The following is a 23,990-nucleotide window of genomic DNA, read 5'->3' on the forward strand; positions in this document are numbered from 1 at the left end:
ATAATGCTTAAATTTCCACTTTCATGAAAGTGATGTGTTTACCTGTCAAGATATAGTACATATTGGTGTGATTTGCATAATAGTACAACTTAAAAACATGCTTATATTCATCATAAGTTACAGTACTGTACAATACAGGCAGTTCCCAGTTATTGGCAATCTGATTTTATGGCACTTGTCTAGCAACAAAAATTAGCAATATTCGGCACTGAAAATTGCCAATTTCCTCTTAACGGTGCCGATGCATACCTAACAGAGGCGCCAATCTCCGGTTATAGGCACCGATACCCGGTTATAGGCACCAATAAGTGCCAAAAAACAATTTTGGGTTATCGGCGATTTTTGCTTATCGTCACACCGTTGGAACGGAACCCCCACTGATAACCGGGAACTGCCTGTACGTACTTTTATTCACTTGGACAAGAAATATTTTTGTACATCATTGGCTGTTTGCAAGACTGAATATTATGGGTAAACATGATTGAGGTTTAATGTATGCATTTTTTTTCCTTTTTTTTTAGGGAGAATCTTAAGTATCTCTTGGCATTGTAGCAGTAATTACATTGTGACTGGGTCTATCAACTGTGTACGGCTTTGGTCTTTGAAAGAAGGAAGGGTAAGATACAAACAGTTTTATATGTTCTTATTGTGCTCTATGCTTTCCCAGTAAATCTTAAATTGTAAGTTGCGTATTCACTGGATATTCAGTTTGTTCTACATATAGCTGTTTAACCCAGCGCCTTCAGCTTTGCTTATTAGAGCCTATTCCTGCAGTCAGCTGCTCTTTGGTCATACTAAAGGAAGAACCATCACGTGACAAGGTTTTCCTTTGGGCAGCACCTGTGGTGGTAATAATGATAGTCAAGTAATTCCATGTGTGTGTCAGTCTAGAAAGCAGCAAATTACTGTCTTTACTCCCAAAATTTGTTAACTTTACACTTGTGCTTTCTTATTTTTACTTGCTTCATCCATAGCATCGTAGGCATTTTAATATTTATCTTGTTTGTAATGATGTGTGCAAAATATTTTACTTCCACATCTTTCAGGTGAAGTTTCAAGGGGGCTGAGCCTTGCATTCCTGTCTTTAAGGGCTAGGTGTACCTTATAGTGCAGCAGATAAAATAATTTTTTCACTAAAATACTTCAGTTAATGATACACGCATGAAGTTTGGTACATATCTTCTCCATAGGCCACTTTTTGAAAATTACTGGGTGTCCGCTCAGAATTCCAAAATAGCTGCCGTTTTTCAAGAGGGCTGCTAGTCAAGGTTTTAACATGGGACTCATGTGCCTCTGGTCATGTTTTTATGCCTTTGTCTTGGTTACACACATTTTAGACAGAGTCACCAAGCAAAAGTAAAATGTATTTCTGGTAAAGATTTGATATAGCATATATAAAGAAAGATGGCATCCAATATGGCAGACAAAAACTTTAAATAATTGTGTGTCAGGATTCAGTAGGCATGGAAAAATGTCTTCCTGTTCAATATAATAGTTTGCAAGTCTATATATAATTTAGGTGGTGGTTTTATCTTTAGTTTTAGTTTAAAAGAGTGAATGTTGGTGTACAACTGGAGCACATTGTTGATTTCACTGCTTTGTAACTCAGCATGGGGTTCAGTGTCAGCTAATCTTGCTTTACTTACGGTGTACCTAGCTCTGCTTTAGTGTAGTTTAGTAGTTTAATGTCCCAAATGCTGTCTAAAACCCCCATATCAATTAGCCTTAGTCAAGAGCTCATAATGGCAAGTGTAAATTCAGTCACAGGCAAAAGGAAGACCGAGTGGAGCAAATGGGTTTTTTCCAGGAAGACAAGAAAAATGGAGGTCTAACTTCACCCTTGGCCTCTCTACATCATAATCCTGAACAGGATGGGTACTTAATGATTTCAACCAATGTGCCATTGTTCCAGGAGATTGGTGAAATGCCGCTTAACTTTGACCCAGCAAGGCTGGATGAAGGCAGTGGCATAGAGGCAACACTGCGACAAAACATGGCAAAATACCACAAGAGCCATAGGACCATTTTTAATAATGCAAAACTTGATCGTGCAAGAAAGCAAAGATCTACAGTTGAAGGTAGTGAACCACAGTAAAAGCATGCTAAACAGCGTCGAATGAGTCATGACAATGAAGCGTGCATTTTTTGTGAAAATGTGGCACCTGTATCAGATCTTTGATTAGTAATGACCATGAATCTCAACAGGAGACTACATAAGTGCACTCAGATACATAATGACGATAAATTATTGGCAAAACTAGGTGCAGGTGATGCAGTTGCACAAGAGCTGAAATATTATCTTGTATGTCTCACTGGCCTTTACAATAGGGAGAGGTCCCATATTAGAAATCTTGAGAAAGAACAATGTCACAGTGAAGACCCAGATGTATATCCACTTGTTCTATCAGAGCTGGTTAATTATATCATTAGAACCAGCTTGAGTTTGGATGGTCCTGCCATATTTCCTCTTGCAGGCATAACCCAATTATACAAGCAGTGCCTGGAACAATTGGGCATTGCCTCACCCACTGTAAATACAACAAGATTAAAGGACAAATTGTTAGCAGAAATCCCTCAATTAGAAGCACACAAGAAGGGAAGAAGTGTGCTACTTGCCTTGCAGAAGGATGTAGCTTTAGCCCTATCCCGGGCATCTGACTACTCAGATCCACTTGTGATTGCTAAAGTAGCAAAGATACTGAGGAAGCATGTTCTGAATCATCAGTCCAGGTTTGACGGCACCTTTGATGAAGATGCATCAATGATGCCATATCTCAAAGTCTGCTTCAGTTCACTAGTATGGTCAAACAAGGAGCAGACATGAAGTCAGCAGGTTGGCAGGATGTGTATGGGGTCAGGCAATTCTGTGCCAGCCAGAAGCACAGAGTCCAGCTGACTGGGTTGGGAAAAGATTGGCAAAGACTGGAAAGTCTTCTGGACTGCCAACTCCCCCATTGCAAAGAGTTGTGAACAGCTTACAAAATGTGGCTGCAAGTCTGGTTGCCGTGGCAGGTGCAAATGCTGCAGACTTGTTCTTACATGCACAGCTTTGTGTAGCTGCAAATGTGAGGTGAACTATAATGTAGCAAGTGATGCTTCAGATACATCTGAATGAGAATTTTGTCACACTAAAGGGTGACACCATGCATCTTTAAAATCTTGCCTTCATTCAGACTTAAAAAAGACTTTGAGACAGTGCACATAGATAAGATACTTTGTTATCATACTCCATTATAGTCTTGTGCTTGTATACTTTTCAGCAGCATTATGGGGTCCCTTTCCAAGATGTAATATTGATAATAGCCCAGTGAAAATGCTAGAAACCGATTCTCTGGCCTCATAAATGTAGGCATAAATAAAAATTTCATGTCTCTATCTTCCTTAGTTGCAGAGTTATCAAGAAAAATGTTTCATGGTGGCCATTTTGTACGCCATCTTTATCACAATGGTAAATGTAGTATTAGGAGCTCTGGTGATATCTTCAGTTAACTGTTCTACCCAGGAAGGCATTATCTGAGTAATGATTGAGGTATTTATTTCAAGAATGATTTACTCGAAGTGTCAGAAATTGAAACAGCTAGCAGCCATATTGAAATTTTGCGTTGACACCCAGATTTTTCAAAGGATGGGCCTAAAATGAGCACTTTTGCCAAATTTCATTCTTGTATCACAAACTGAAGTATTTTTCTACTTATCTGCTTCACTATTACTTTTCTAGAACTTGGAGCTAGCTTATATTGAAGTTTGACATTCAAAGGCTGGTTCAGTAGTCTTGCTAGCTGTTATTAATTTTGGCATAAGAGAGATCCAAGCCTTTTTCCTTGGTTCATTGGCATGCCTGCTTCACTTCTGTACATTGGAAGCCTATGCTGAATGGCCACCCCTAATCATTTAGCAGAAATATAAACCACCTTGTACAGTTTGCCAATGGGTTGGGTGATGTCTCAGGGATTGTCAAATCTCAATCAAGGATGGTTGTGGTTTTTGTAGATCCAAAAAGATTGGTATTATTTGCCGATGTTAAGGTGGTCTGTATTAAAGGCATAGATCTGGCACATAAGATAAGAGTTTGGGAGGTGTGACTGATGTTCCACAGTTTTGGAGGAGGGTTCAAGAGGGACCATGGAAGGTTTCTTACTGTGTATATCAATGATCCTTAGACTCTTACCTACCATTGAATTTTGGACTGAAGTCCTTTGAAGAATCTGAAATTGTTTGTCTTTACTTTCCTCCCAGTACTGATTATGTGTTGCTCCTGTTAGCAAATACTGCTTGCTGTTAAGTAGGGTATTTAAGTTATTTTCTTATCCAATTGGCCTGTGAAATTTATCCAGTCTTAGCAGATACAATTTTCCCAGATGGATTTGTGTGACTTTCAAGTATCCTGGCAGTTTTGGAATGTATGAAGTTTGAATCTGCATATCTTGTGGCCATTGAACTTGAACCAAACAGCTTGTAATGAACTCAGTGACTACTAAACCTAACAAATTTTTAACCTTCAGATTAAGGCTGGCTAAAATTTTGGGGCATGCATTAGTGTCACCCTCTTCTGACCTCCACTCATTTTTCCTCAAGATCACAGCACTCTTACAGCATTAGATCCTTTTACAGTTGACGGGGTCTGTATTACTACTTCCATTTACTGGAAATATATTTGACCAGTCCAACTCTTGATAGTTTCACAGTACAAAGATGTTCTGATTTTCTGACCTTGTTAACATAAAAGTTGCTTAACTTGGCACCCTGGTTTAAATTTTCTTTCTTACAACAGGTGGGCCTTCTTACCTAAATTGTTACTCAGTTACATGTAAACTGATAGGGTATGGTGAAACAAATGAGATTTTTAAAACTAAAAAGATATTTAATACAAACCTGTCAGTGTACATAGCAAAAAGTGCCCTTCTTCTGAGCCCTTACTTCATGTAGTAAACCTAGAGGGATATCAGGCAAGGGTTTTTCTTTATGCGTATCATGGGAGCTGCTGACTGCATGATTAGGGATATATAAACTGATAAGTTGTATTGACAAGTAGATATATCTTAAAAATTTCATATTTTCGTTGAAAATGTTTTATGCAAGTACTGTACATATTTTCCAGGTTACACGCTGCTCATTTGCCCATGGAAAGAACCAAGAAATTATTGTGTGGTGTGTCAAAATATTGGATGACATGACCATAGTCAGTGGTGATTCCAGGTGGGTGGCTAAGATAGTTTTTGTAGGTAAAACTTACCCAAAGCAGGCCAGTTTAGTTCCTAATTAATTTGTTGATATTATCCCAATTGTTATAATCCCAGTGTGAACTGCCTCTGATGATGTTGATCTCTTCCTTAAATAGTTGGGTATATGCCAGTGTTAAGAAAGTGGGTTACTGTATTCAGGTTTCCACAGTTGTGTTAATTGTTAATGTTCTATAATGTTTTTTGGTAACTTCAGAGGTCGGGTTTTACTATTTTTATAACCATCTCTAAATGACTTAACTTTGTCTTTTTTAGAGACTATAGGCAACAAGTGTATATGATTGACTGAAGAAATATTTTGTTGCTTATACAATACATGTATTCAGTTTTTAACACTAAATGATATTACAATCTCTGGAATTTTGTAAGTTTCCAAATTATACTTTACGGTAGTTGTCATGTATGTTGTTCCTATTCTTTTTCTCATTATTGCTGTTATTATTGCATATAATACTGTACTGTATATTATTCTACTGTTTCAGCATTAGATAAGGAACAGTGCATACATTACTATGAAGAAAGTAGTTGAGATACTAGAGGAAGCAGGATCCCTCAAAGGCTAGCCAGACATTCTGATGTAGTACTCCTTACTCTAGGTAGAGGACTGTTCCTTTTCTGATACAGACCCTGACTTTTATGGCATTTGTTTTGGCATTAAATCTAAAAGAGGAGGGCCAAGAAGCATTTGCTCGTGTCTGCCATAACTAAAGAAGGAAAACAGCTCTTTCATTGCAGAGTTGAAGGTCATTGATCAGGTGGTACAGAGTAGGTTGACCCTTCTTTTAGCAACTGATAGGAGGCTTGGGTCCTCAGACAATGAGTTGATCTTGGTGTTGGTAAACTGGTGCTGAATACTGAGTGAGTTGGGCCTCTTACAGTAACTAACCAGTGATTCATATACCTTATGAATGAGTGGCTATAAAGAAAATTTTTAGATATATTTTGCATTGATTTTTTTTAAGTTACTATTATATTATTTTTTCCATGGTTTGGTTCTCTTGGAAGTGGTAAGGGGGAGACAGTGTATACAGTACTTGTTTACTTTCCATGTACTATCTGATGTTCTAAGAGAAGGAGTTTGGTCAGGTATAAAACTGGACTTCCTTAGGTATGGATAAAACCCAACATAGTAACCAATTAATTAGTTTATGTATAGCAAATTAACACCCAATTTTCCTTGCTTACTGGGTTAATGAAGTTCTATATTTATTTTATAAAGTGAGTGTGATCACTGGTATTCATAAAGATGCTTTTCCTTTCTGCAGGGGTATAGTTTGCTTTTGGAATTCTGCTTTGGGAACATTGATTGAATCTGTTCAGACCCATAAAGCTGATGTTTTGTGCCTTGCTGTATCATTGGATCAAACATATTTAAGTGTTGCAGGTATGTAAAAAATTTTAATATGGTTTTGTGCTGAAAGCATTTTGCATAAATACTAAGAGGTGAATCAAGGTAGAAGCAATAAATTTATTGTTGAAAGCATTTTGCATAACTACTAGGAGGTGAATCAAGTTAGAAGCAATAAATTTGTTGTTGAAAGTACTTGTGAATTTAATGTGTGTGATTTCAAGTAAACTTAGAAGTAATAAAAGAAAATTATACTGGACTATAGAGTCTTACAGTGATGAACTGCAGTAATAAAGTATTTTGAATAATAACAATTTCTGATATTATGCAACGTTGCATGGCTTCCTGAAATTGAGAGGTTATTGAGGTTAGCTAAAATTGGGTACCGTTTAGCCCTGTTCATTAGTTAGATGACTGGGTTTACTTTACTTTCAGACAATGAATAGGATATTAGGCTATGGATGCTGTGGTGAAGCTGGGTAGATTAGAGCAAAAAAAAATGTGAAATTTAAGAAAAATTTTGAACAATCAAAAGAGGAAAATGAAAGTATGGAGCGGAGCCATGCATACTTTTAGTAGTCATGTTTTACATGTACTACCTGTATTGGTTCAGTCTTGAAGAGTCCTGGAAGCTGAGAGCAAAGGTACTTTATTAGAGATTTGTGTCATGGCTTGGCATTCCCTGAGTTGTTAGAGCTATTTGATGTTCAGAGTCTTATAGTCATTAACAGTGCTTCTTTGGAGGAGTGGTAGAGCTTTTGACTGGTATGCTGTTGGCCCAGCGTTCGACTCTCCGAGCCGCCAAAGAAGAATTAGAGGAATTTATTTCTGGTGATAGAAATTCATTTCTCGTCATAATGTGGTTCGGATTCCACAATAAGCTGTAGGTCCCATTGCTAGGTAACCAGTAGGTTCTTAGCCACGTAAAAATAAGTCTAATCCTTCGGGCCAGCCCTAGGAGAGCTGTTAACCAGCTCAGTGGTCTGGTTAAACTAAGATATACGTAACGTATAGTCATTAGGTGTTTTTGTCTTTGAATTTTTTCTGGCTTTTTTTAATTGCATTTTGTTAGTAATATGGAAAAATGAAGGGAAAGTACTTTTAACTTGTACTCAATTTCACATACATCTTGCATGCACACATACTAAGGTATATTCTATGATTTTTTTAATAATTATTGATAAGAATGATATTCTCTTTTAACTCTATTCTGCATCCCAGTCTCAAGTTTGACAGCAAATCATACCTGTAGTTTCATTCAGAGAAGCACACACACCCATTCAGTTAAGGACTGGTAACTAAATTTTTGTATGAAAAAGAAATATGGGCCATCTGTTATATTAGGTTTCTTCAGAAGAATCTAATTGAAATTTTTTTTATTTATTTAATTTTTGGAATTAATTTCTTCATTACAAACCCATTATTTTAACATGGCATATGTTGGAAGTTGCTTCCCTGTATTCACCTTTTCCAAACATGTTACTTTTCACAGACAAATTATGTGAGTTATGGAGAACTTGTGTAGATGACAACACAGTAACAGGTGGTTCATGGATGAAAAACTTCCATAATTTCAGTAAACCAAGAAGGGTTTCCAATATCTGGTTTACATTTCCTGTGGTCAAGTCAGTCACCCATATGTCAGGCAAGTTTGTGGATACTTTCATGGGCAGAGGAGACAAACGTGTGTGTATGTGTGTGTTGGGAGGGGGAAAAATACAATCTTAAATTTCCTGTGCAATAAAAATCAAGTAAATGTATCCAAATTGTCACTTCATCATTTTCCATGAGAACCTACTGAACATGTTGCCTTATCTAGAGTTCTCTCTGACAGTATTTAAACCATATTGGTCACAGCAATAATGGTTCCTAGATAGTCCTAGAAAGCATTCAGTCTAGCCTAACATTCTGAGACAGCCACATTTCAGACTTCATGGCAGTCTTAAGACATTGAACCTAACAAGGCTGGATGTTATCAAGTGATCCCACAAGGATTTTCACATAGCATGACATGATGAATTGCTAAGCCACACAGACAGTAATGAACCATGACAAGGAAATATGGCTGACTTTCTGACACTTGTGCAGAGGGATAAACAGTGCTTCTCTTTTCCCCTCATCCAGTAACTGCAGAATTCTTTTTGGGGGAGACAAAGAATCTGCTAGTATTGCTATCAAAGAATACAGTTTAGCACTGTAAAGGGGGTCTAGTGAATGATGAGAAGTTCCGGAACATTCAGTTCAGCCTGTGAAGAGGTTGGAGTAGAAAGGTTTTCCTAAAGGAAGACGTTGGTTTTGAGAGATTTTCTGAAAGAATTATATCAGCTTTTGAACTGGCCTCCTCTTAAGGCTAGCTTTTCTGTCAGCATGTATCTCAGCTGGTAGTGTCAGCAAATTACACCAACTGTTGGCTGAAGTGACATACCAAAGGATGGTATCTGATGTTGGTGTTGAGAGAACTGTATGATTCTTTGAACTGGGCCTCTTTCAAGGCTCTATTCTTAGAGCTGCTTGTGTCGCAGACAGTAGAGACTGCAGTCTGAAGTGACATAGCATATGGAGGGGTTCTTTCACCCATAATTTTATGGCTAACAACCATTTGTCATTCCAGCTTTGTTGCTTTTGCTACATGGACAAACTGTGGTTCCTCTTATGTCCAGTTAGAACTCTGAAACAATACCCTGAAAGGAAAAGATCATGCAGGCAAGTTTGTAAACGAATGTTTCTATCTATCTTTATTCCATATAGAAATATTATCAAGAATACCATATACTTTTACCCATGGGAGGTGAGTCTCATGTTACATAAAGCAATATAATTTTCTCATATAAAGCAGTGTCAACTCAGGCGTATTCTCTTAATAATGCCTGTGTACCCAAAGTTGGGGCTTTATTTTTATGTATAAGTATTGAGAAAATGTTTATTGCTGAATTTGTTAAGGAGGGATGTTAGAGACATCAGTCAGGTTGGGTAGGCAGGTGACTAGCACTTTCCATCATCATTATCTAACTCCAGGACTTTCACCTTTCGAGAACTTGGTATCTTAGTTCAGTTTGCAGCCTACACAGCTATTTGTTCATGGTGAGCAATACAAAACCCTTCCTTTCTCTTTCCAGTATATTAGTGTTTTACAGCCTAGGACTAGCACCTGTACAGTCAGACCTTTGGGATAATAAAAAAAAAATTACATAAACCTCTTTCGTAAACAAACACTGCATTGTACTGGGAATGCTATCCTAACCCCACATGCCAGAAATGCTCCAGGAATAACATTGTATTACAATAGCATTGTAGCACCCAGGTAACAGCAGTGGCAATTCTTTTTCACAATTTCCATTTCTTCATTAACTATTGGGTATGTAGCAGTTTACAAGTATAAAATGAGTGTATTTTATAACATACCATATTTTTCTACTACTTTTGTAGGTGTAGAACCAACTATAGTAAGAGTTTGTCTTGTCAAGACTGGAGGGAAAGCCGGCAAAAAGTCAAGATGGGTAACTTCAGTTAAATTGAAATTGCACTCGCACGACACTCGAGCATTAGCATTAAGCAGAGACAATAAGCTGTATTCAGGAGGTGAGTGTACTGAATTTTTGCTTTGCCTAAGAGCAGCAATTACTGACTATATATGAACCATCTTCAAATTCTGTATGCTTATTTCTGTACCATATAGAGCCATAAATCATCCTTAAAAATAAAAATGGAAAATTCAGAAGTTATTATAAATAAAACCTTAGTTTAACAGACCTCAGCTTGGTGGTCTCCTGTATTTGTCAGCCACTATATTATGATTAACTTTCCCTATGCTACCATTTTAGATGTGATACATTTTTAGATATACAGTATCTCTTAAAGTGAATGTTAAGGTTAGGTTAGGAACTATGTGGAATTGCTGTTAACTGTAAGATATCTAGAAAATATTCAAGTGCAGGCTGTAATATTGGTTCTTTGTTACTCAGTGGATTTTGTTACTTATCAGAAAGGCCAAACCTACAAAGTGTCTGTTGAGTTGAGTTGCTACAAGTTTGTGTTAAGTAGAGTATGTTAACAAACTATGGTTTAGATTCATAGTTATGGGAGATTATGATGTGTATTTGGTTAGAATATTACATTGCTTGTTACAATAGATGACATGTGAATTTTATTTAAAAAATACTATCAAAATAAAGAAATTCCACCTTCCTTCACCAGTGGCGTAACTAGCGTTAGTGGCGCCCAGGGCAGACTCTGAAAGTGCCACCCCATTCCTGTGCTAAAAAATACTAAAGTGGTGAAAATTAAAACACACATTGTAAGCCTCAACATCTCAATCATTTATTTACCCAGGGTTGCCTTTGTCAGAAATCGATAAATCACTGTTCAGTGTTCCAATCAGATGAAATATGGTAGAAAATCTAGAATCATGCCAGACCAGACCTGCTTAAAAGATGCCAGAGTGCTGCCCCCAAGACTGATGTGTGAAAGAATTTATAGTAACAGACAGTCAAGTTCCCAACACTACAGTGAAAAATACAAATGCTGATCAAAGTGCATTTATTCAGATATTAAAAAAGAATAGCAAAGCACTTAATTACCACAACCAATAGCAAAGCACTTAATTACCACAACCAGACAGCTCTTGCCTAACTTTTTCATCCTTATACAGCATTATCCAATGGAAAGTAAATACAATTCAAACCATAATCCTTTTAGGCAAATTACAAAGGTATCCAACACATTGGACATTACAGTGTAACAAACTGACTGAAAATTACCAATTGGTTAATCAGTCCATTAAAACTGATAATAAACTTGAGACTACATTTTACATTTATAATATACTGTCACATATGATAGAATAGTATTCCGAGTTCTCCATTTCAGTACTCTGCCATAGTATTACATGCTCATGGTAATGAAGTAACCATTTGTAATATCTGAAATCAGCCAAACATTAATTAGAGTAGATTCAGAAAATATAAATTTATTACCACACCACAACCATACTTCTACTTGATTACTTCAGTGCACACAATCTCCTTTGGGATTGAATTGGTGATAACTTGTCACTTATTGTATAAAACTCATAGTGATATGTCATCAGTTAACATCTCTTTATGATCAATTCCTGTAGTAAACAAATTTGAGTGGCAGGTCTCTGACAATTTATATTTTAGTGATTACTATCCAATGGTAATAACTTGCTGGCAAGCTCAGCCAAGCAATTCCATTTCACTTAATACAAATAAAAACAGTAGGAAAAATACAACTTGTATTCACTAGACAAATTCCACCTTATACTCTTAAATGTTAATAGAACACAATTATGCCACTAAATATACCACAAATTTCATTGCTGATGCTATGAACAAATGTATCCCAAAATCTTCATCCAATAACAGCAAAAAGAAAGCACCTTGGTAGTCTGAAAATTAATAGAACTAATTGGTCAAAAACTAGGAGACCATAATTTGGATTATTCAAAGAAAAGACCCAATAATCTTTTAAAATCTTGTCCTCATAATTATAAGTTCAATGAACTCTTATCATAATACTGAAATGAATATAAAATTGGGTATCAGCAAAATTCAAGAAGGAAGTCACCAAAGAAAAAATTACTTTATAGAAGTGTCAGGTAAACACATAACAACAATTTTAAGAATTTGGTAAAAATGTAAAAGATAAATGGACCAAACTAAGACCACAAAGACAAACCTCTTTCATTTTATACGGGTTTTATAAAATTAAGGGGTTGGAATATTTGCATTACTGTATATTTATTGGTAATCCTTGTATGAAATAGCTTGTATATAAAGATTTATAGAGTTTATCTTAAAATCAGACTGCTTTATATGGGGAACATTAACTAACCCATTACCCAGTTTAGGATTGTAATAGACTCATTAAATCTAATTTATTTTCTATTTTTCAGGCGTTGACACAATTCTCGGAGTATCTTGGTACCCACCAAAAACTGTCTTGAAGATTCCTACCCCACTATATGTAAGTTTTACTTTAAAAAATCTTGCTGACAGACATTTTAAGTTATAAAATGAGCCATTCAAGAAGTGTTTGAAACACTTGGAAAAAGCTCATAATAAACAGCAGCCATGACTATGGATTAAGCTGAGAAGAAGAAGACTATTATGAATGTTTTGAGAGAGAGAGGTTCCTACTATCACATGGTTGCTTTTAGTGTGCAGGCAGTCCCTGAATGTGATACAGTTCCAACAGCTGATCATAAATTAAAATGGACATTAGTTGGGAACTGTATACACTGTATTTTAGCTCTCCTATTTATTCCCATAGATGTTCACAAATTCAACATCACCATGACCTGAGTAGTTCTTGTTTAGTGAAAATTCTGAGTTACAGAAGGATTACATTTAAACAATAGCTAGTCACCTCACCATCACTTAAAAATATCATACTGTATATAATTGTGCAACACCATGCAGTTTTGACTCCATCCAATTTTTACTGTAGCTTTTTCCTCAAAACATCAATATTTTATTGTATACAGCAAGATCAGCTGACAGAAAACAGTTTAAAATACACTGAGGTATGCATATTCTTGATAACAGTACACAATAAGATCAGCTGATAGAAAATAATGGAAATAAAAAAAAAACTCAGTTGTTGGCTGTTAAAATTCACCAATAATCAATAACAAAACACACAGTAGCTTTTTGAAAGGCGTTTCCTTTGGTACAAAAAATTTTACATAATGTTTTCGATAGGAGTTTAAGGTTGTTGGGTGGAGGTTTGTTAGCTGATGAAAAAAGAATGATTGACATGGAACATTAGTGCTACCTAATCCTGTGAAAATGGAGCACATGCTATATTGGGTATACATAACTTTATTTCATGTATTTCACTGCCATTTTTGAAGAAAAGACGAAATACTTGTGTTCATTACACACGTTATTTCATGTAAAAAACCAAAAGCGTTTATGAAAAACTTGATTACTGCATAGTTTTAGATCCTGTAGTTTTATGTGCTCAATGCCCAAGATAACTTTGTTGGACTAGGAAACAAATTGAACTGCAGAACAAGCTCTTGGAATGGAACATGTTTGTATGTAGAAGACTAACTATATTGATATGCACTTGAAAATCACTAACAAAAGCAATAAGAAATGTAAAGTAAGGAGGCTGCCAATACAAATATATATAAATTGTATGATAAAAACTGTTACTTACATGTTTACAGTTAGCAGCATTTGCTAATTAAAGCAGGTCTCGTATCATAAACGTGAGTGATTTATATATCAGTAGTGACATACACATTTTTCCAGTGTCAGTTGTTCAGTATTACTTTTTTTTTACTGATTTTCTAGGTGCTTTTTGACCACCAATGAGAGAGAGGATTATTCTTTTTTTCATTTCCAGCCAACCATATCAGTCATCAGATGACTTCACTCCTTTCCCCAACCCCACTGTACCAAGACTAAGCACAGCTATTTTTACAGAATAGAAGTACCTGAAAAAGGCTTCCTAAAAATCATATCATCATGTGTTTGAAATATTTAATATGTGATAAAAACTCACTTTCAGTGTTCAATAGTTTTATGTCTTACCTCGGCACAACAGTCAGATTATAGATCCTTCATGCAATCATATTAAAGTATCTGAAGATAAAGGTTATTTATAAAATTAATATTCCAGAATGAAAATGCTAGTCAAAATTTAAAGTAAATCATAATTTTTTATTAGTTATATTTACTAAGAGACAGCTTTCTACAACAAAATTTAATTATTAGCAAATTTTATTATAAGCCATGGGGAAGGCTTATAATAAAATTTGCTAATAATTAAATTTTTCTCTTAGTATGTAGCTTTTTTTTTTTTTTTTTTTTTTTTTTTTTTTTTTTTGACAAAAAGTTGGCAGTTAAGTATCAAGTCTTGTCCTTACACGCAAACATTAACAAATTGGCAGAATTGCAAAGGTAACACTCCAAAGGTCATATTAGGTATATTAGATAAAAACACTGGAAGTCCCAGTGTATCAGATTTAAAATATCTTTTATCTTAGAATTTGGTTTGAAACATTATTTTTAATACCAATTTGATTATCCAGAGATGACCCTAATTTATGAGGGTGGAGATACAGAATTGAAGCTCAGATTGCAAACTTCTTAATGTCATAGAAGTAAAGTGTTTTCAGTAAAATTGGTAAATCTACTGGAGTTCATTTCCTTAAGTAAGTTGTTGAAATTTCGCGAATAATGTTCTAAGAGGGTAGTAACTCAAAACCACTTGAACATGCTAGAGAGTAATTTACATTTCAGAACTAAGCACACATTGAGTGCACTGTACTGTACAGTATAATACATTTCTACATACGGAAATGTAAGTATTCTTATTTAACAGGGGTTTCTCTCCTAACCTGCCTATTGGATATTATCGATAGTTTTAGCTTTTTATGGTTCAAAATGATAGATGATGAGTATGGAGTACTGTCTTGGTGGTGGTTTTACTCAAACTGGAGAAATTTGTAAAGGTATTCTTCATGAATGGTTATCTCTTGGATAGTCAGTCACCCACTGAGCAACAGTGCATAAGTAAAGTAAGCAGTTTGTATTTATGAAACAAAAATGTCAAAATTTGAAATTCTTTATGAAATAAAATTTATTTACAGTAGTATTCAGTTGGATATACTTAGATGTCAACTTAACTTGGCTGGTTTCATACCAGATGTGTTATGTCAGAAATGATAATTTCTTTTATGTGTTTGTCTTGGAGGAAGAATTATTTGAAGGTCTTTTTTTTTTCACTGAGAAAATTATGTGGTGATGATGATCATGATCATTGTTTTTGCATAAATATGTTATAGATTATTATTTTCTGCTGATGCAGAGCTTATGAAACAGAAAAAAGTAAAAAGTAGATGAAGTAAAAAGGGTGAAACATAATTTAACTTGGCTATTTTGTTCTCTTCATTTCACAGCCTGGATATATATCTGTTGGGTTTAAATCAGAATCAGTCCTACTTCGTTATAAAGACAAACTTGAGTTATGGCGTTTAGGTAAACCCAGAGAAACAAAAACTACTGAAATTATTTACCAATAGCTGAGGTGAGTAAGAATCTTTTTTATATATAGAAAGAAGGTACCTAAGACATTAAGAGGAATAAGTTGAAGTGAATGGCAATTCATGTATATTTTTATGCACATCAAATTAATTCGTATTGAACATAATTTTTAATGAATGGAACATTGTTTACAAACATTGCCATTAATAGTTAAATGCAGTTATTTGTTGTTTTGGTAAATTTATTTTTGCTATTTTTTGTAAAGGTACATTATACATGGAAAGGTGTACAATACTGGTATTTTATTTTATTTGTTTATGGAATTTGCATAATTCAAGTGTAAATTATAATGATGAATGTAAGGTTACCATAAAGTATAGTTTAAAAAAGTAAGACCATCATGCTTTTATACTGTTCTCACAAATGCAAACTATTTGTTTTCAAATTAGTTTTTCTCCTTTTTAAAAAGGGTAGAAGGTTATTCTGTGGTTTAAAATAATGGTAATATGACTAATCTACATGATAAATGGATTTGCATCTAATTCATCTGGTGTTTCAGGATCGTACCAAGTTGCTAGAGCTGCAGTGTGATGAAGGAGATTCCATACAGTGGTGTGCATTATCACCAGAAGGTCTCTGGATTGCCTATATCCTAAAAGGAAATGTTAAAATATTCCAGTTCTTCCATCCAACAGTACGTACAATGTGCTTTTTCAAGTTAAGAGGTTGTTTTGAAACAAACTTTTACCTGAGTATTTGTTAAAACTCATTTAAAAGTCCATTTTTAAATTTTTTACTTTATATAAGTAACTTACTAAGTAATTGCTTAGCTAACGATTATGCTCGAGCAGCATCCTAAATTCAAAATTCGCGGTAACGCGTCAGTTGCAAAGACGGGGGTGACCGGGCCCCCCCCACTGCAGTGGGAGTGTAGGAGCGACTTATTGCCAGCGGCATCATTCTATTTTATGTTGCGCTCTGCAGTCCTGCCTAATTTACCAGTTCATGCTTGCTTGCCGAATTCAGGAAGTATTCACTTTCGTTTATCAAACTGTTGCCATTTTGTATTTCATCTTTTGCATTAGATTCTTTCTTCTGTAACTATGTCGGATTCTAGCTCTTCCAGCCATCGTTAATGTAGCGAGGGCTGTAAGACTAGACTTTCTAAGCTGTGTTATGATGCACATTCCATGTGTACTAAGTGTAGGGGGCAGGTGTGTTCGAGAGAGAATACATGTTCAGAGTGCAAGGACTGGGATGAATGCAAATGGAAGGTGCTTGAATCTCATATGAAGAGACTTGAGAAAAATAGGATCAGAAAGGCGGCCACTCGAGCTGAAAGTAGGGCAACACACACTCTTTTCTATTCATCCACATACTCCCGTGCCTAGCTCCCGTGCTTCTGACCCTGATGCCATAGCAAGTCTGGAGTCCAGAATTGAGTCCAAATTCAACAAGAAAATTAGTCTGGTAGTTAATTCAGTGTTGGAGATATAGGTGTCCCTACGTGTGCTTATGGAAAAAGTTTTCTGTGACAAAGTTATTGATAAAGTGTTAAGTGAAGTGTCAGTGAAGGAGGTGGCTTCTCGTCCCGTCGGTGCTCCTAGACAAAGGTCACTGTCCCGCTCCCCTGTACCTGGGAGAAGACATACTGGAGGTCCAAGGGAAGCTGGCGGGGTTTGGCCACGGGTTGCTGCCCCTTCAGTTGAGCCTGTTGCTAGATCCCAGGCTTCAACTGACTGCTGCTGGAAAGGCATGTCACTGGATGTGCACCGCTTGGCTTCTAGCTTGGACTCAGATTCCGACTGTGGGCGTTGCAGATGCTTCCTGGATGCGTCCCAGCCACTGAAAAGGCACATGGACAACTCAGCTCTTGCTTTCCTGTTGCTGGTTAAGCATCACAGGGACACCTTCAACAACCTGATTCCATCTTGCAGCTACAGTGTGGATCCTGCAGTTTTCACCTCTGTTCAGCTTCCTGCACACCTGTGGGATTCTCCTATTTCGTTCTCTGCCAAGGATTCTGAACGCCTGAAACATCGGTCTAAGTGTCTGTCACCCGAGACCCTATCTCACCTCGAAGCACCTGCTCCCAACTTCTGCTCCTGTGTGCCCAGTTCTTGCTCCCATGTGCCCAGCTCCCACTCCCACACACCCAGCACTGCTTCCGTGCACCCAGCACCTGCTCCTGTGTGCCCAGCACCTGCTCCCAGCTGTGGACTCCGAGCTCCCGGCACACCATCCCGACACCTGATTCCTTCTCATTAACTGTCTTCTCTCAACCGCCAGGTTTCCGTCTCAGAGTCAGATGACCCTTCGTTGACACTCATCAAGGAACAGCTGTCGAAAATCTTGAACTTCATCAGGAAAGCGCCCTCTTCTGAACCTTCTCAGTATTTGTCCGTGTCCGGTCTCTTTGGAAGACAAAGAGGAGATCGAACAAGATGCTTCTCCTCCCACAGCTTATGTGTCTCTTCTGCGTTTCCTCCTGGTGAGTTTTCCCTCCTTCTTCGCCCGGCTGCTCTGTCATCTCCTGCTTCTTCCTTCCTTATGAAAAACCTTCCTGAAGAACACTCTCGGCTTCCCAAGAGGGTGTTTTCTTCCTCCTCCAAGAAAGCCATGAAGGAGATTGAAGACTGGCTCTCAATGAAGAGAGTGGAGGGCAAAGTGACTTTTGCCCAGCATCCCTCTCATCTGATCAAGAGGAAATATCAGCTGTACATCATCGGGGAAGCTCCCTCTCTGGGAGTCGCTGCCTCCTCCCAAGGGGACTTCTCCAGCCTTATCGGTCAGCCTTCACTTTGGCCAAGTTTTCTTCTCTTTCCTCAGAACTGGGCCATCTCATTAAAAACCTCTTCAAGGTCTTTGAAGTTCTTAGTTTTTTGGACTGGACAGTAGGAGCCCTTGCAAAAAAGATAGAGGACTTTAAGGGCTTGGACGAACTCTTCGCAACAGATCTGTTCAGTGTTCTTTCTTGTACTAACAAAGCCATCAGGGATGGATCTTCAGAACTTGTGGCTCTTTACGCTTTTGGAGCCCTTAAAAAGAGAGAACTTTAGTGCTCCTTCACCACAAGAGGAGTCATGCTTTTGCAGAGATCCGCCTTGTTATTTTCTCCGTTGGATTCTTCTCACTTCTTCCCCCAGTCGATTGTGGAAAAGATCACGTCACACCTTCAGAAGAAATCAACCCAAGACCTGCTTGCACAGTCTTCTAAATGCCCCAAGAGTTCCTTGTCTTCGTTGTTCATCCCCAAGATGATCTCTCCACTACAACAGCATCCTTTTCATGGGAATAAGCCAAATCGCAAGTTAGACCTCACTCCAGTCTCCAGTTCCACCCAAGATTTTTTAAGAGGAACTTCTCCTCCAAGCTGCCGTCCAAGAAGTGAACCCGAAGTCCTTTGTGCCCCAGTAGGAGCCAGACTTCTCTTTTTCTGGGAGAAACCCTCCTTTAGTGTCCTCTCCCATTGCCTTGACGGCCTACTCAAGAGAGTCAGAGAAACATTTGGCCCTTTCGAAGGAGGTATCCTCCCTCCCTCTAAAAAGAGCTATAGAAAAAATTGAGGACGTTCACCCCCAGGGCTTCTTCTACAATTGCCTGTTTGTAGTTCCCAAAGCAGGTTTGTCTTCCAGGGAAAAGTCTTCCAGTTTCAGTCCCTCTGCTTCGGCCTCTCCACGGCCCCTCAAGCTTTCTCCTGAGTCCTCTCCCCTCTTGCCAAATGGCTTCATCTAGTCGGCATAAACATCAGCCTTTACCTGGACAACTTGGCTTCTTCGTTCCCCTTCGAAGAAGTGCACAAAGGACCTTCAGACTATTCTACAGCTTTCTCAAGATCTAGGAATTCATTTAAATTTCCAGGAGTCCCAGTTAGCCCCTACACAGGAGATTCTTTATTTGGGGATGATTCTCAACTTTCGGACTTTTCAGGTTTTTCCATCCCCCAAGAGAATCGCAAACTACACCCAGACCATTCACAGTTTCCTTGCCCTCTCGTCATGTTCGGCCTGTCAGAGTCCTTCTAGGGACTCTGTCGTCTGTCGAGACCTTCGTCAAGTTGGGCAGATTGCACACCAGAGTTCTCCAATTCTACCTCAAAGCCAACTGGGACAGGAAGACTCAACCGGACTCTGTCGTCATTCCCGTCACTCATTAGATAAAATTGGACCTCCAGTGGTGGCTCTCCAAAGGAAGACTTTCGCAGGGAAAATCTCTGCACCCTCCGAGCCCCGACCTAGACTCTACTCAGAAGCTTCGGATCTAGGCTGGGGAGCTCTTCTAAGGAGTCAAGAAGTTTCTGGGACATGGTCCCTGGAGGAAATCAATCTTCATATCAACGTAAAAGAACTGAAGGCCACTCATCTAGGTCTCCATCATTTTTCAACCTCAGTAACACCATTGCTCTGTCATATATCAAGAAACAAGGAGGCATTTGTTCCTTTCCCTTCTGCCAAACTGTAAAGGACCTTCTACTTTGGGTGCACCAAAATCAAGTGACGCTTGTCCCTTGTCAAAGAATGCCCTTTTGTTCTTTATTAGAGACCTGATCTCCGAAGCGCATTCCCGGATTCAGGAAGACTCTTTTCCTTTGATCAAAGTAAAAGCTCAAGAAGTTAAAGCAGTGGCTACCTCTCTCACCTTCAAGCACAATTTATCCATTTATCCCTCTTGTCAATTCTTCAGTCGACTTTTGGAGGTGCAATTCTATCTTCGCATCTCATTCTTTGAAAGAAATGGAAACAGTTTTTGAAAACTGCAGTACCCTTGGACCTTTAGCAGTGGCTGGCATGGTACTGGGGGAAGAAGCATAGGAGAGATCCTTTCTCTCTTCTGTCTCTTTGCCTCGTAGGATGTCAAGTTTTTGGGGAGCCTGGGGGTACTTTGTACCTGGAGTGCCCACCAGTTCTTTGGATGGGTAGTGGTTTGTCATGTTAGGGTAGGTGATAGTAATTTCTGGTTGTTGGTTGTGGTATTGCACCCAGGACAAGGGCAACTTTTTTCCTGCCTATGTCTTGTCAGCAATCAGCCACATCCTCCGTTGCAAGACTTCCACTGATGTAGAGACAACTCTCGGCCCACCACCGTATCACTACAGGTTAAGATGAGCACCAACCAGAGGCAGTATTCTCCTGCAGTAGCTCTCTTACCAGGTAAGGAAGCAACAAGCATTGTTTCAATGCTAGCCATTCTTTTCTAGTTCAAGGGATTACCACCCTTATTGTTTTTTAATAGAACAGTCCATTCATCCCACCCCCCTTGAAATGTGGGATTCAGCTAAGTAATTACTTGGTAAGTTCCTTATATAAAAATTACATTTTTATGATAATAAAATTAAGTTTCACTTATACAACTTACCCGGTAGTTACATATAGCTGTCGTCTTTGACGTCACGGCAGTATTTCAAATTTCGCGCTAGCGCTAAGCGGTACACAGGTGATCCCCTACCCCCGCCTCTGTCGGGGTATCGGGAACCGTTCAAGAACACGTCATTAGTTTTTGCCGTGCCGAACTGGTAACACGCTGTTCCTGCTGCTGGTATTTTGTCAACAATTCGAACTTGTAGCTCCTTTTTTTTTTTGGTGAAGTACTCGTTTTGTTGTTTTTTGCTGGCGCTAATTATTGCTTTAGCTTTGATCTTAGTTAGACTATTATGTCTGATTCAGGTTCTAGTGGTATCCGGTTTTGCAGCAAAGGCTGCAAAACCAGGCTTGTTAAGCTTAGTTTAGACCCACACACTTCTTGTTTTTCATGCAGGGGGCAAAAATGTTCTGCTGACTTGACTTGTAATGAGTGTGAACTACTAACTTTGTCTGACTGGAGTGCTTTGGGGAAGTACATGAATAAGTTAGAGAAAGATAGGATAAGGAAGGCCTCTTCTAGGTCTTTGAGGTCAGGAGGTAGTCAAGAGGTTTTCGTAAGTCCTATTAACCCTGCTCCCCCTGTAGTTCCTGTAGTTTTACCTGCCCCGGACACCGTTTCTCCCAATCCTGATACCGTGTCAGTCCTTACTGCTTTTATGTCTACCATGCAGAAAATGGGAGACAATTTGCAGCGGTTAGTAGACCGCAGTGATAGTGCAAGTGTTGTGCCTTGTGAAAGTGTTGTGGAGGAGGTAGCTTCTCGGCCCATTCACGCTCCCAGGTCTAGGCCCCTGTCAGGCTCCCAGGTTCCAGGGAGAAGGCATGCCGAAAGCCGAAAGGAGGTGAGTGGGACCTGCTCCCGAGCAGTTGCCCCCTCAAGCAGTCCTGTTGCCGCTTCCCAGGCTGCTGGCCCTCACCACCGAAAAGGTGAGGAGTGGATAGTGTCTAGTGGCTCCAGTTGGAGTTCCTCTCCTCCTAGAGGATGGCGTTTTCGCGACGCTTCCAGACCTTTGAAGAGGTCTCGTCAGCTGTCTCCATGAAGATACCTAAGAAGAAGGCGCTTCTGGAGGATCCTGCCCCTTCCTGTAGCTTTTGGGCAGAACCGGAGAAGTTTTTCTTCGTCGGACTCGTCTCATTCATTTTCGGCTGAGCCTCCTTATAAGGAAGTTGCAGCTGAGAGGTCTGCTTCTTTGGCGCCAGCGACTCCTGTGGCTCTCCCTTCAGCTGTTCCAGTTTCTGTGACTCCTGCTCCTGTGGCGCCTGCTCCAGCATTCGATGGACCACAACAGCAAGTGATTGACGGAATCAACGCCCGTCTGGACTCGATTTTAGAGCTTTTGTCCAAAAGTCAAGTCTCTTCTTTGGCGCCTCCTGTGATGCCAGCAGCGCCCACCTCGACTCCTCTTTCAGCCGCTCCGGTAGCGCCGCCGCTTGCGCCTCCGTTGGCGCCACCTTTGGTTGCTGTACCGACTGCTCCTCCTTTGGCGCCACCTTTGGTTGCTGTACCGACTGCGCCTCCGATGGCTCCTCAACAGGCTCAAGCTCTTTCGGTGACACAGCAAGAGTATGTCACGAGCCTCCCAGTCCCTGTTCGTGTAACTCAGGCTTCAGTTCAGGGGGACTTGGATGAAGACATAGTCCAGCTGGACTTGTCCCCAGTATCTGACGAACTCCTCTCGGACTTAGAGGAGCAGTGTAAGGAGAAGTCGCCGCAACTCTCTTCTTACAAGAAGCTCTTGAAGTTCTTCATTGAGAACTTCCCTGATTCGTTCTCGCCTGCAGCTCCTCCGTCTCCTGGGTCCCAGTACAAGAGGGACAAGGCTTCTGTTTTTCTTCGGACTTTACGAAACTTGTCCTGTCCGTCTCGGTGAAGAAGGGCCTCAAGAAGATGGGTGCTTGGCTGGCCGAGAAGAGGGAACTTGGGAAGAACGTTTTCTGCCTGCCTCCTTCTCGTCGTTCCTTCCGTAACCGGAGTTGGTACGAGACTGGGGAAATGTTTTCCCTGGGTGTGGCTGCCTCCGCGCAGGGGGACTTCTCCAGTCTCGTGGATGCCAGTAGGAGGACCGCACTTAATTCTGCGAAGGTATTCTTTACGTCCTCCGAACTGGATCAAGTTCTCAAGAGCGTGTTTCGTACTCTTGAGATAGTGAGCTTCCTGGACTGGGCGATTGCGGCCTTAGCCAGGAAGATTAAGGATTTTGATCTTCCTTCTGAGCTCTTGGATGATGTGGTAGGAGTAGTGGACTGCATCGATAGGGGCATCTGCGACGGTGCAGTAGAACTTGCCTCTTTATTTACGACAGGAGTTCTTAAAAAGAGGCAACTGTGGTGCTCCTTTTTAGCAAAAGGCATTTCATCAAACCAGAAGTCGGCTCTCCTGTTTTCTCCTTTGGACAAGGCACATCTGTTTCCGCAGGAGTTGGTGGCTGTAATTTCCCAGGCGTTAGCTCAGAAGTCAACCCAGGATCTTTTGTCGCAGTCTGCCAAGAAGGCGAAGAGACCTGTGCTTTCTACCGCTCCTGTGCGCGGTGTTTCGTCTCCTGCTGACACGTTTGGTCAGTATAAGGGGAGATCCTCTAGACGTGTTTTTGGCAGGGCCAGAGGAAAAGGCAAAGCCACGCCTAGAACCTCGACGGTCCCGAGAAAGAAGTGAACCTTTTGTCCTCCATTCAGCAGTAGGAGCCAGACTGCAAAGGTTCTGGCAAGAGTGGCAACGGATCTCGGCAGACCCTTGGACGATCCAAGTTTTAAAGGAAGGATATGCCATCCCCTTCCTTTCCAAACCTCCTTTAGTGTAGGCTCCAGTATCTTTACAGGCGTACTTGCACAACTCCGCGAAACTAGACGCCCTTCGCTCAGAAGTCCGAGCCATGCTGGAGAAGGAAGCGATAGAACTGCTTCATGTCCCTCTATCTCCAGGATTCTGCAATCGTCTGTTCCTGGTTACGAAAGCCTCGGGGGATGGAGACCGGTACTGGACGTGAGTGCATTGAATGTCTTCGTTCAGAAGACGAAGTTCTCCATG

The 23,990-nt window shown here is 39.5% G+C and overlaps 2 protein-coding genes across 4 annotated transcripts in view; one reads left to right on the plus strand and one right to left on the minus strand.

Annotated features, from left to right (window-relative positions):
• Positions 1 to 23,990, minus strand: part of RtGEF (Rho-type guanine nucleotide exchange factor) — a 318,924-nt gene that overhangs the window by 115,353 nt on the left and 179,581 nt on the right. The gene's annotated exons all lie outside the window — the stretch shown is intronic.
• Positions 1 to 23,990, plus strand: part of l(3)72Dn (UTP4 small subunit processome component l(3)72Dn) — a 47,094-nt gene that overhangs the window by 12,983 nt on the left and 10,121 nt on the right. Inside the window, 8 exon segments of the mRNA XM_067111546.1 lie at positions 522 to 616; positions 5,099 to 5,196; positions 6,506 to 6,624; positions 10,015 to 10,167; positions 12,503 to 12,573; positions 15,521 to 15,599; positions 15,602 to 15,648; positions 16,165 to 16,299. Of these exon segments, the coding sequence (XP_066967647.1) occupies positions 522 to 616; positions 5,099 to 5,196; positions 6,506 to 6,624; positions 10,015 to 10,167; positions 12,503 to 12,573; positions 15,521 to 15,599; positions 15,602 to 15,648; positions 16,165 to 16,299 (797 nt within the window).

The sequence above is a fragment of the Macrobrachium rosenbergii genome, chromosome 11, assembly GCF_040412425.1.
Source record: "Macrobrachium rosenbergii isolate ZJJX-2024 chromosome 11, ASM4041242v1, whole genome shotgun sequence".
Lineage (NCBI taxonomy): Eukaryota > Metazoa > Arthropoda > Malacostraca > Decapoda > Palaemonidae > Macrobrachium > Macrobrachium rosenbergii.